This window comes from Oncorhynchus clarkii, chromosome 18, assembly GCF_045791955.1.
Source record: "Oncorhynchus clarkii lewisi isolate Uvic-CL-2024 chromosome 18, UVic_Ocla_1.0, whole genome shotgun sequence".
Classification (NCBI taxonomy): domain Eukaryota; kingdom Metazoa; phylum Chordata; class Actinopteri; order Salmoniformes; family Salmonidae; genus Oncorhynchus; species Oncorhynchus clarkii.
In genome coordinates, this window is record NC_092164.1 from 37,126,718 (window position 1) to 37,139,398 (window position 12,681).

A 12,681-nucleotide genomic window follows, 5' to 3' on the forward strand; every position below is an offset into this window, starting at 1 on the left:
GCGGTTGCGTGGCGTGGTCTCTTAGGTACGGGGGGGGGGGGGGGCGGGCGACGACCTTTTCCCATCAGACGGAAAGCTCCACATCCATGCTCTTTCCGCGGAACGCCCCGCGGGAAATACAAGAGAGTGCCATAAATCCTTAGAGTTCCTCCATAGACACCACCTTCTGTTTCCTTTTCTGTGCCTCTCGGCAACAGTACAATGTCTGATGTGCTGCAACATCCACATGTCACATCAACTCGTCACTCTTTTCTGCCCAAACCGCGCCATCCTTCCCAGAGTCCTGTCTCGCCGCGCCATCCTTCCCAGAGTCCTGTCTCGCCGCGCCATCCTTCCCAGAGTCCTGTCTCGCCGCGCCTTCCCTCCCAGAGTCCTGTCTCGCCGCGCCTTCCCTCCCAGAGTCCTGTCTCGCCGCGCCTTCCTTCCCAGAGTCCTGTCTCGCCGCGCCTTCCCTCCCAGAGTCCTGTCTCGCCGCGCCTTCCCTCCCAGAGTCCTGTCTCGCGGCGCCTTCCCTCCCAGAGTCCTGTCTCGCCGCGCCTTCCTTCCCAGAGTCCTGTCTCGCCATCTGTTAGCTATGTTCAGGTTTTTCTGCAGAGGCTCGAAGTCAACCTCAGAATCAGATGAAGACTCTTCATAAGCAACGTCGATATCTGATCCTACATCTGACTCCAACTCATCTAAATTCTGAAGCATTTGCAAATGCTGTCAGAGCGTCCCTTCGTTTGGTTCAGCTTGCCATTTTCAACTACACACTTTGTATGTTGGTGCTCGCTGTCTGATTGGACTCTCCCAGCGGAAATGATATACAATTTCCTGCGCTTCATAATAAAATGATTAGACCGGGCCACAATTCTTAATCAAAATTACACTATTGTTCTAAATTCAATCACCCTCTTTCCCTTCCTCATCGTTGGGTGAAGTCACAAGCACCATTATCAGCTTTTGTCTGGTTTCTATTGCCCATTCATCCATTGGCGAGACATTTGCATATTTACATTTGAGGTTTATGATCACACTAGTTTTTGATTAGCAGTCAGAGCAGTGCTGCTGCCGCGCCAGTAGTCATGTGCTGGATACATGGACAGCACAGATATTCTTGGGAAAAGGGACATTTGGAAATCAGAGCTGCACCTCTTGAATTGGGTGCGTTATTTGACAAAGGTTAAGTGTCTTAGAAACGGAATATGCTCAGCAGATTATTGCCAATTTAATCTGGTCACTTATTACGCTTGAAATGAGTTTCGGTGTCGTGCCGATGGGGTCCGGCTGTGCAGCCAGACTGGCATCGTTTGTTTCCCCACTCATGACGTTGGATAGAGTCAAGGATATGTTTTGTGTTATTCTGAAGGCCTACTGCATTTAAATGTGTAAATGTAATAGAGTTTTATAGTGAATAAAACAGTCCCGTAAGCAGCATATTTTTACAAAGTAAAACGTAAAGGAGAGCGGTATCAACCCCCAAGGCGCGCGGTCAAATGATTTGCTCCTGACAAATGGGCATAACACACACGCTCATCGTTACACTATTGTCTTTCTAAATTAAATCAGCCTCTTCACCCTCGTCATTCAGTTAGGCCTAATTTAAATTCAACTGTGAAGTAAGGTGCGCAATTATCGCCCGTTAATCCATTTGTCATTCAGTGAGGAGAGCGAGAGAGACACATTAGCACCTGGCAGGGTACCAACATCCTACAGCACATAGTCTTGGAAGGTTAAGTTAGGAATAGGTGTGGGGGGAAGAAAAACTGTCAGACTTCTCTAAATACGTTCCTGTTTGTGATTATTCTTTTTTTAATTGACAAATGAACACTGGCGGTTCCCGTGTTACTGTGTCAATGTACAGTTGGTCAGTCTGTGTGACATCATGCTGCCAAAGCTGTGGAGCCAATAATGAACTGCATTGATCGCAGTCAGCCATTGACGTATATTGATAGCTGACTGTCAATGAACCAGTCTGACCCTCCCTCTCTATCTCTCTCTCCCCCTTCCTCCTTCCCCCTCTCTCTCTATCAGGAGGTGGACCACCGCTGGGCAGAGTACCGCTCTCGTTTCTCCATGCTGCTCCAGTGGAGCCGGCAGCACAAGGCCCTAATGGCCAACAAGAACTTCCCACTGGACCCTGTGGAGCTCAAGGTGCTGAGGGGGAGGGAGAGAAGGGTACAAGGAAGGGATTGGGGGGAGGTGGAAAGGGTGATGGAGGGAAGAGAATACAAATGGGGAGAAGGAAGGATAGGTAGAGAGGGAGGCAATGGGGGGGATGAGGGGGACAGGATGTGGGTAAAGATGCTAAATACATGTTTATAAAGCATTTGAGTAGGAGTGCTGATCTAGGATCAGTTTAGCGGGTTTAGATCCTAATGAATAGGATTATATAGACCAGGAGTGGCTGATCCAAGATCAGCTCTACTACTCGGGGCCCAGAAAACTATTAACACTTTTCTGCTTGATCTAAAAATGTCCGTTATTGACATCTAACCTTTTTGTCAACACGCTGTCGCTGTTCCACAGGCACTTTACAATGAATACGTCCATTTCAAGGAGACCGAGATCCCTGCCAAGGAGCTGGAGAAGGGTCGCGTAGAACACCTCTACAAACTGCTGGAGGTAAGATGTGGAGGGGGGAAGAAAGAGAGGCTTTAGATTTCCGAAACACATTAAGAACGCTCAATGACGACAAGCATTATAAAATGACAGCAGGAGCTGCAAACCTACGTTGACGGTGAACACCGGTTTACCGTCCGAGAGATGGAACGACATACCCAGGCAGATACTAAAGTACCTTTACCCTGAGGACACAGCCTCATTTCAACATCAAATCCTATTATGGCATGTTAGACTGGCATGAGTCTTCTGGAAAACTGAAACTCGTAAACAATGGCCGACGATGGAGAAAGAGATATGAAGAGGTGACCTGGTTTCTGCCACCACGAGCGGTCCGCATTGTACATCATGAGTCTCTCAGGGGTACTGTGTGTGTGTGTGTGTGTGTGTGTGTTATCGAACACCCTGTTCTCTGCACCCGGTCATTTCAACCCCATGCCACTGCCTTGAGACAACAAACCATAATTCCTCCTTTATCAGATCCTCTTTCATTGCCCCTCGGTTCTACTCTCCTGATGTCACCACTGACCTGCTGACACTCCTGATCAATGGCATATGATGACTCCCAACCCCAAGCATCCAAAACATTCATACTTCCAGATCTGGGTCCTTTGCACTCCCAAGTCATGTACTTTGCACACGAAATTCAGAATTTCAAATGTATTTTTATTATTTTGCATGTTAGAGTAAAGAATATGTAGGCGTGTCATTTTTACTTCTACAATACATATGTTTTGTTTTCCCAAGGTATGGATGGAGTTTGGGCGCATCAAGCTGCCCCTGGGCCTGCACCCCAACGACCTGGAGGAGGAGTGGGGCAAGCTGATCCTGGAAATGCTGGAGAGAGAGAAGGCCATGAGGCCCGCTGTGGAGAGGTCATGACCCTGACCTTAACCCTTACTGCTGCTAGTGTTTGAGTTATGATTATACCAGTAGTCCTAGAGACCGAGGCCCTGCGGCGGAGAGGTCATGACCCTGACCTTAACCCTTACTGCTGCTAGTGTTTGAGTTATGATTATACCAGTAGTCCTAGAGACCGAGGCCCTGCGGCGGAGAGGTCATGACCCTGACCTTAACCCTTACTGCTGCTAGTGTTTGAGTTATGTTTATACCAGTAGTCATAGAGACCGAGGCCCTGTGGCGGAGAGGTCATGACCCTGACCTTAACCCTTACTGCTGCTAGTGTTTGAGTTATGTTTATACCAGTAGTCATAGAGACCTAGGCCCTGCGGCCCACTGTGGAGAGGTCAGCAACACAGACCTACTTAACCCTGTAACTTACCTTGAAGCTGCCATCCTTAGTGGTGAAACAGCCACTTCCATTTGAGATATTAAAACAACGAAGGAGTTTTTTTTCTTTCCCTCTCATTGCAAGCAAGATAAAAGAGCAAAACATATTCACTTTCATTTTTTTGTTTGTTGGTCATGCTGTACAACGCTTCTCAGCTCGGCAAACAGAAACAATAACAACGGGGGGGGGGGGCAGTGGCGCTGTTTCATCCTACTGCGGATTCCGTCTTTAACCCGACCTACAGCTGTTAGAGCTAGTTTAAACCGGCAGTTATAGAGAGAGACTGTGGAGACGTATGCAGCACACTAACCTAACCCCCCCGACACTGTACTTATAGACATCCCTTAGGGGCTGCGTGGTCGTGATGCAGGAGCGCAGATCTCTGCACAGAAACGCAGGAAGTCTCACTACGATCAGGCATTTCCACACGGGATTTATTTTGCGTCGATCTGTACTCTTCTGTGTTGTGAAAACGTGGCCCCTGTAGATGCTTTTTAGTGTGAAACAACACTACCACTGTGCTTTTGAGGCCTAACGCCATTAACTGGTAGATTATTTTTCATTTAGGTTGTTTTTTATGGTTGTACGGTAAACACATTCCATAGACACTGGCTGTATATGAAATAACACCCTATTCCCTATATAGTGCACAATTTTTGAACAGGCCCTGGTCAAAAGTAGTGCACTATTTAGTATTTAGGGTTCCTTTTCAGACAAACCAAATGAATGTTTTGAGCTTGTTGACACTGTGCTGATAGTGTGTGTGTGTCCCTCCCTCCAGACTGGAGTTATTGCTGCAGATGGCCAATAAAATCCAGAACATGGCCCTGGATTGTGAGGAGAAACTCACCCTGGCCAAGAACACACTACAGGCCGTGAGTGATGCTGTCCTATGTCACTCACTGTCTGTGTCACTCTCTTTGTCTCTCTTTGTCTCTGTTTATCTGTGTCTCAATTCAATTTCAATTTAAGGGGCTTTATTGGCATAGGAAACATATGTTTACATTGCCGAAGCAAGTGAAATAGATAGTAAACAAAAGTAAAATAAACAATTAAAAATAAATAACACTCAGAGAAGTTCCAAAATAATAAAGACATTTCAAATGTCATTATGTGCAAATAGTTAAAGTACAAAAGGGAAAATAAATAAACATAAGGGTTGTATTATTTACAATGGTGTTTGTTCTTCACTGGTTGCCCTTTTCTTGTGGCAACAGGTCACAAATATTGCTGCTGTGATGGCACACTTTGGTATTTCACCCAGTAGACACTCTGTCTGTCTCGCTGTCGGTCTGTCTCGCTGTCGGTCTGTCTCGCTGTCGGTCTGTCTCGCTGTCGGTCTGTCTCGCTGTCGGTCTGTCTCGCTGTCGGTCTGTCTCGCTGTCGGTCTGTCTCGCTGTCTGTCTGTCTGTCTCGCTGATGGTCTGTCTCACTGTCTGTCTGTCTGGCTGTCTGTCTCTAACAATTCAAAATGTGAAAAAAACTGTATATATTTTCAATGACTTCTCAATAAACTGAGAAGTAGAAGATAATTATTTCCTTCAATTTGAATTAACCCAAGACCTGGTAGCTACATGCCTTTTTTCAATATGGTGTAGTGTGTCTCTCACTCATTTCCTCATCACTCTCCTTTCTCCCACTCCCTCTCTATCCCTCTGTCTTACTTTCCCCTCCTCTTCTTCCTCACTGTTCACACCACTCCTCATCTCCTCTTCCTGTACCCCTTTTTCCCCTGTATCCTTCTCTCCTCCCCCGTCCCTCCGTCAGGACATGTCCCTGGTGGAGAGTGGCGAGGCGGTGCGTTGTGAGAGGGAGCTGGGCTTGTACCTGCAGGACTGTGAGGTTCTGATCAGACAGCTCAACCTGGACCTCAACATCCTCCGAGACGAGAAGTACTACCAGGTGGAGCAGCTCGCCTTCAGGTCAGTGGCGGGAGAAGGGGTGTAGGGCCGTTGGTAGAGCATGTCGCTCGCAATGCCAGGAGAGCGAATTCGATTCCCCGGACTACCCATAAGGCAAAAATATATGCACGCATGACCGTACAACCCTTTTGATTAAAGCGCCTGCCCAATGGCATATCAATTTGACTTGGTTATACTGCATCTCTGTAAATGTGACGGTACTGTGTTTTGACAAAATATATGTTCTGTGCAGCAACAGCGGAGGCCCAATGTCGAGTCGTGGCCGATCCACTTTTGTGCCTCGCCTGAAGCGTAGCTTGACCGCATGTGTGTGTTCTGTGTGTCACAGGAAAAAGGTGTGTATTTTTGAAGTCCCCTTTTAACGCGTTTGTTCCCCTCCTCCACAGAGCGTCCTGTCTCCACGAGGAGCTGGTCTCTCTCCGGCTCCAGTGCTCCAGCGTCTACAGGAAGGGCCACTTCTCCCCGGTGACGGGGGGAGACCGGACGGCCCCGCGGGGGAGCGACAGTGGTCTCTCCCTGTCCACGGGGGCCCAGACCCTGCTGGGGGCAGTGGGCGTGGTGGGGGCGATGGGGGCGGCGTTGCTCAGGAGACCCATGTCCCGCTCTCAGCTGGTGGCCATGTCGTCCTCGGAGGACGAAGGAAGTCTCCGGTTCATCTATGAGCTCCTGGGATGGGTGGAGGAGACACAGGTAAGAAAGAAGGGGGTTAGGTGGAGGGAGGGAGAGGGATTGATAGGTGGAGGGAGGGAGGGAGGGATGGATGGACGGGAGGGAGGATGGACGGGAAAGGGGATGGATGGACAGGAAAGGGGATGGATGGACAGGAAAGGGGATGGATGGACGGGAAAGGGGATGGATGGACAGGAAAGGGGATGGATGGACAGGAAAGGGGATGGATGGACGGGAAAGGGGATGGATGGACAGGAAAGGGGATGGATGGACGGGAAAGGGGATGGATGGACGAGAAAGGGGATGGATGGACGGGAAAGGGGATGGATGGACAGGAAAGGGGATGGATGGACAGGAAAGGGGATGGATGGACGGGAAAGGGGATGGATGGACGGGAAAGGGGATGGATGGACGGGAAAGGGGATGGATGGACGAGAAAGGGGATGGATGGACAGGAAAGGGGATGGATGGACGAGAAAGGGGATGGATGGACAGGAAAGGGGATGGATGGACAGGAAAGGGGATGGATGGACAGGAAAGGGGATGGATGGACAGGAAAGGGGATGGATGGACGGGAAAGGGGATGGATGGACGGGAAAGGGGATGGATGGACGGGAAAGGGGATGGATGGACGGGAAAGGGGATGGATGGACGGGAAAGGGGATGGATGGACGGGAAAGGGGATGGATGGACAGGAAAGGGGATGGATGGACAGGAAAGGGGATGGATGGACGGGAAAGGGGATGGATGGACGGGAAAGGGGATGGATGGACAGGAAAGGGGATGGATGGACAGGAAAGGGGATGGATGGACGGGAAAGGGGATGGATGAAAGGGGATGGATGAGTAGAACTGATTGTGCGTACGTCAGGATGTGCTGGAGCGTGCCGAGTGGGGGGCGGACCTGCCCTCTGTAGAGCAGAACCTCCAGGACCACCAGAACGTCCACACTGCCGTGGAGGAGCTCCTGCACAGCCTGAAGGAGGCCCGCAACTACGAGGTACACACACACACACACTAATAGATTCTAAAACACATTCTTAGGCACTTCTACTGTACATACTGATACACATAATGTAAGTGGACATTAACAGACACTGAATAGGCCTGGGCGTATGCAGTAGATAACAACATGGCAGTCACAAACCTAGTCGAGAGGGCCAGATAATGTTTTGCTAAGCTTTTCATATCTCTTTCTCCTCAGACCAAAGTCTCTCCGAACTTCAGGAGCAGTTATTCTGACACTCTGGCCAAGCTAGAGCATCTATACTGCAAACTACTGGTGAGGGGGAGGACTTTTTTTCGTCTGTGAATGTGTGCGCGTCAGATTGTGTGTAGGGTGTGTGTGTGTGTGCACCCCAGTGCGCCCACGCTCTCCGTTAATCCCATCAGGGTGTGACTGCGCTTGCTGAAGGCTCAGAGGAGCTAGCGAGCGTTAAAGACCGAGTGCAGCTGGTAGAAGCACCTGCTTCTACCACACAGCAGGGAGTTGACTGGGGAGTGGGAGAGAGAGAGCGAGGGGCGCGCGTCTATGTGTGTGCCTCCTGAAATAACCTAGAAACACTTCGTTGACGTATAGAGCTAACACCGAGTAACATTTCCTCCTCCCGTCCCCTGTCTTCACAGGAACTCTCGTCATGGCGTCTGCGCTGCCTGGAGAGCCTGCATGCATTTGTGTGTCGCTGTACAGAGGAGCTGATCTGGCTCAACGAGCGAGAAGAGGAGGAACTGGCCTACGACTGGAGTCAAAACAATACAAACGTCAATGCCAAGAGAGAGCTATACGCCGTGAGTGGACAGGGATAGATGCACACACACACACACACACACACACACACACACAGACACACACACACAGAGAATACAATTTTTTTTTTGAGATATTCCTCTGGGTGCTCTTCTGAATGCTCTGTCATCCTCTCTCAGGAAATGAGGTCAGAGCTGGAGGAGAAACAGGAAGTGATGCACTCGCTGCAGGAAACAGCTGACCGGCTCTGTCAGGAGAACCACCCAGCCAAACAGACAGTGGAGGTGAGGTTGCCTAGCAACAGAGCTATCAAGGCTGTTCAATGGCCTTTCAAAAAGATTGTGTTGCCATCTACAGTACTTATCAGTACAAACAGTGTTGCTATCGATGTTCCCCTCAAAATAAGATTGTCAGTACATTTTGTACTCTGTTTGGACTGTGGAGCTTGACTGTGATTCAAATAAAGAGCTTGAGAAATGTGTATCCAGGAAGCTTCCCAGCCGAAACAGTTCGTTAGATTTTGTGCAAATATTATGATGACATTTTGTGAAGTTTTTTTTTGGTAGTTCGGGCACACACATATTTGTTTCTGGAGGCAAGTCGAAGTTCGGAGTCGAAGTCTATGCCCCTTAGTTGGTGTTTGGCCAACAGTAGGGATTCTTCAATAGTCTCTGTTGTCAGTCAATGAGAGACGACTCGTTTTCATGCCATTTTTGGAAACTACTGCTTCAAACATCTTTGTTAGATGTAAAATTGCGCGACGAAGATCTCTTCTGCAAAAACATCACAATTAATGACAGATTTCTTGAGTTATTTTAGACTATTTTGAGGAAGTGTATACTGGCTACGGCGTCTCAAAATGGACAAATCACTTTTTCCAAGCAAAGGCATTTTAAGGGAGTATGCGAGCACACTCGTTTGGTTCGCCTAGACGAATACGTCTCGACGCCAGCCGAACTGAAGCATGCTGATGCCTTTACCCCCCCCCCCCCCCCCTCCCTCTCCCCAGGCGTACAGTGCAGCGCTGCAGACCCAGTGGCAGTGGGTACGCCAGCTGTGTGTGTGTGTGGAGCAGCATCTCAAAGACAATACTACCTACTTCCAGGTTAGGAGAGTTGAACAAAGTCTCTTTACAAAGTCACACCTTGTACTGTTACGTTATACCTGTAATACCCACCTGGTCCGTTACAATGTCGGTCGTTTGTGGCTTTTCACATAGACACCGTCATATAAGATCAAGATGAAATGAATTTGTCTATTTGACTACCTATGTATGTTTTGACTTGCCCTTAATTGGGAGTGTAAAGTGATTACATCTTCTAAAACCTGAATACAAGACGACTCCAAGGCGTTTTTATACTAGGTTAAATATAGAATATCTCATAGGGTCCGGCAGCTGGTATCTGGATTACGTATCAGTCCTGATGCTGACCTCTGTGTGTCGTGTTCGTATTGCCTCCCGTCAGTTTGTGAGTGACGCACGGGACTGCGAGACGTACCTGCGTCAGCTCCAGGACACCATAAAGAGGCAGTACACCTGTGACAAGAGCAGCAGGCTGGGCAAGCTGGAGGACCTGCTGCAAGACTCTATGGTACGTTGACCTTATTGTTCTCTAGACTGTTAGTCCCCTCAAATGTTGTTGGACCAAACCTTCAAATGCACCCCCACTAACTTGTCAAAACACCTCAACTCCTGCTAATTCTGTAGCTTAACGGTTAGTTTGCTCTAATCATTCAGGTATTTGCCAGTGAAAAGCTTAGGCACGTGATTATAGCTGATCCACATTTTAAGCTAATAAGCTACGTCACCTTGACACTTCTGACTCGCTTCGTGACATTATCTACGGCTAGCTGAGGCTAATGTCATGCTAATACTGTAGACGTTGGCTAGCTGTTGACACTAAGTCTTAAGCTACCTCATCGACTCTGCGTAGGCCCGTCTAATCTACTTTGGTCTGCCGATTCACAGCCACCACCATGCGCCCCGACACACAGCAGATGGTACACTTGGAGCGGGGCACGACTCCGCGGGCCTAAGCACTGTGAACAGTGGGCGTATCCTCCCTGGACATGGAGATGAGAGGGTGACGTGGTTGTCTGACGCAGGTCTAGGCTAGTGGGGAATGATCGAGGTGTAGACACTCGAGGGGATAGGCTGATATGAAACGTAAACGGTCATGGAAGGGAAAGGCGTTGTGCCTTTAGCGGCCGTGATAATACTTAGAGAAGTCAATGTAATTACAGTGCGTGTTTACATTCCTACAGAAAGTATGATTACGTGGTTTATATGGAGGGGGGGAAATGGATGGCCACTCAGGATACATACATGGAGATGTGTTTGTTGCGTGTCTCGGAGTGTTTCATACGTGCTCGCCTCATTTTGAGCACTTCACTGCGCTCAGTTTGAGGCAGCATGTGTGTTTTTGTTCTGAAGGTGGGTATTAAGCATTCGGCGGTTGATTACATTTCCAATACTGTGTGTGTTCTCACTGGGGAGATTAAACGGGACTTTGACAGATGCCTCCTTTGCTGTATTCCATAAAGACAACCATCAAAGCACTATTCGACCGATGCAATGCCTTTATGATTATTCTAACTAATGAAAATACATCTCTACCCATTTAACTCACAGTTCATTCTTTCATTTCACAATGCATTCTTTCAAATAATACAATGGATAAGTAATGGCTATACCAATGGATAGATGGATAGATTGAATAGATTGAGAGAATGAAGCTTTCTGTCAGGAAATGAGTCCATATAAATGTATTTCTACATGTCAATATGAGGAGTTAAGCTAATACTGGGTTGAATGTTCATTTATTTATATTTAATTTAACGTTTTTTTACTCCTCTTTCTCCCCAATTTTGTGATATCCAATTGTTAGTTAGTCCTGTCTCATCGCTGCAACTCCCGTATGGACTCGGGAGAGGCGAAGGTCGAGAGCCGTGCGTCCTCCGAAACACAACCCAGTCGCACTGCTTCTTGACATAATGCCCACTTAACCCGGAAGCCAGCCGCACCAATGTGTCGGAGGAAACACCGTACACCTGGTGATTGTGTCAGCGTGCACTGTGCACGGCCCGCCACAGGGGTTGCTAGAGCGCGATGGGACAAAAACATCCCTGCCGGCCAAACCCTCCACTAACCCGGACGACGCTGGGCCAATTGTGCGCCACCCCATGGGTCTCCAGGTCGTGGCCGGCTGCAACAGAGCCTGGACTCGAACCCAGAATCTCTAGTGGTACAGCTGCGATGCAGTGCTTAGACCACTACACCACTCGGGAAGCCACTGGGTTGAATGTTTAATAGATAGTTTAGCTAGCAGAAAAGCTCATTCCGAGTTAGCTAGCAAACATTGTTACAGTGTCACCAATTGGTGATTGTAAGCTACAATCACCAATGGGACTCTGTAGCTATGCTATTGAGCTGAGAAAGGAGATTCTGTATATTCTCAATTCTGGGACTGTGGAGTTCAATGGAATCAATATGTATGTAAATTATTTTTCCATACACTGTAACAGTGCAGGCCTATAGTATCACAAAAGCTTACCACTTCACTGACTGACTGATTTGATTGGTTAAGTGATTGACACCCTCACTGACCAATGGCTGTTACTCACAGGAGGAGAAGGAGCAGCTGATTGAGTACCGCAGCTCGGTGGCCAGCCTGGTGGGCCGGGCCAAGACGGTGGTGCAGCTCCGCCCCCGCAGCGCAGAGAGCACCCTGGGAAGCACCACGCCCATCCACGCCATCTGTGACTACCGGCAGATAGAGGTACGGGCACCCCTCACCACACCCACACTATCGTGACAATACCAGGGTCATGTTCATTAGGCACAAACGGAGGAATACAGAAAACAGAAACTATATCCTTCTGCCAATTGCTTCTTCTCTGCCCTGCACAACCCTTCTCAGCACCACCTACACCTTAGCAATCCAATATGGTGCATCTTCAAGCGATCAGCTTTCGTCATTGACTGCTTTCACCCTGCCATTGTTGGTCTATAGACCCAGTCAACTTGTCAGCTAAAAAAAACATTTTTAGTTGCTTCAATAGCATGTATTATTCAACTGTGAATTTAAACTGTGTCCCCCACATAGGGTTTTAGATGTACGGTGTTGATTGCAAGAGTCCCGCGTTAGAGCTCTGGAAATGTGGTCTCGTGGCACTACCAGGCTGCAATGACATCACTTGACATTATTATGTTGCTTGAGAACGGATAAGTGGTCAGATTTTGGCAGAGTGGGCTCAGTTCTCCTTAGTAATCGTGATCATGTTTTTGACCGTCATATCTTACGCATAGGGACATTAAAATAGCCTCTTTTTTCATCTATTTATTTTTCAGCTAAGAACACAGCAACATTGGATTATGCCATTATATCATACTGGAAAGCCAACACTTAAAGAGCCCACGGTAGCCACTCCAAAGTCAAGTAATGATTCATG

General features: G+C 48.3%; 1 protein-coding gene across 3 annotated transcripts in view; it reads left to right on the plus strand.

Annotated features, from left to right (window-relative positions):
* Positions 1 to 12,681, plus strand: part of LOC139373416 (microtubule-actin cross-linking factor 1, isoforms 1/2/3/4/5-like) — a 283,532-nt gene that overhangs the window by 159,641 nt on the left and 111,210 nt on the right. For all 3 annotated transcript variants that reach the window (XM_071113888.1, XM_071113886.1, XM_071113887.1), the window contains 13 exons: positions 2,014 to 2,133; positions 2,509 to 2,604; positions 3,349 to 3,476; positions 4,674 to 4,767; positions 5,660 to 5,814; positions 6,201 to 6,504; positions 7,354 to 7,482; positions 7,687 to 7,764; positions 8,109 to 8,270; positions 8,409 to 8,513; positions 9,239 to 9,334; positions 9,696 to 9,821; positions 11,856 to 12,008. In XM_071113888.1, the coding sequence (XP_070969989.1) occupies positions 2,014 to 2,133; positions 2,509 to 2,604; positions 3,349 to 3,476; positions 4,674 to 4,767; positions 5,660 to 5,814; positions 6,201 to 6,504; positions 7,354 to 7,482; positions 7,687 to 7,764; positions 8,109 to 8,270; positions 8,409 to 8,513; positions 9,239 to 9,334; positions 9,696 to 9,821; positions 11,856 to 12,008 (1,746 nt within the window). The remainder of the gene's footprint in view (positions 1 to 2,013; positions 2,134 to 2,508; positions 2,605 to 3,348; positions 3,477 to 4,673; positions 4,768 to 5,659; positions 5,815 to 6,200; positions 6,505 to 7,353; positions 7,483 to 7,686; positions 7,765 to 8,108; positions 8,271 to 8,408; positions 8,514 to 9,238; positions 9,335 to 9,695; positions 9,822 to 11,855; positions 12,009 to 12,681) is intronic.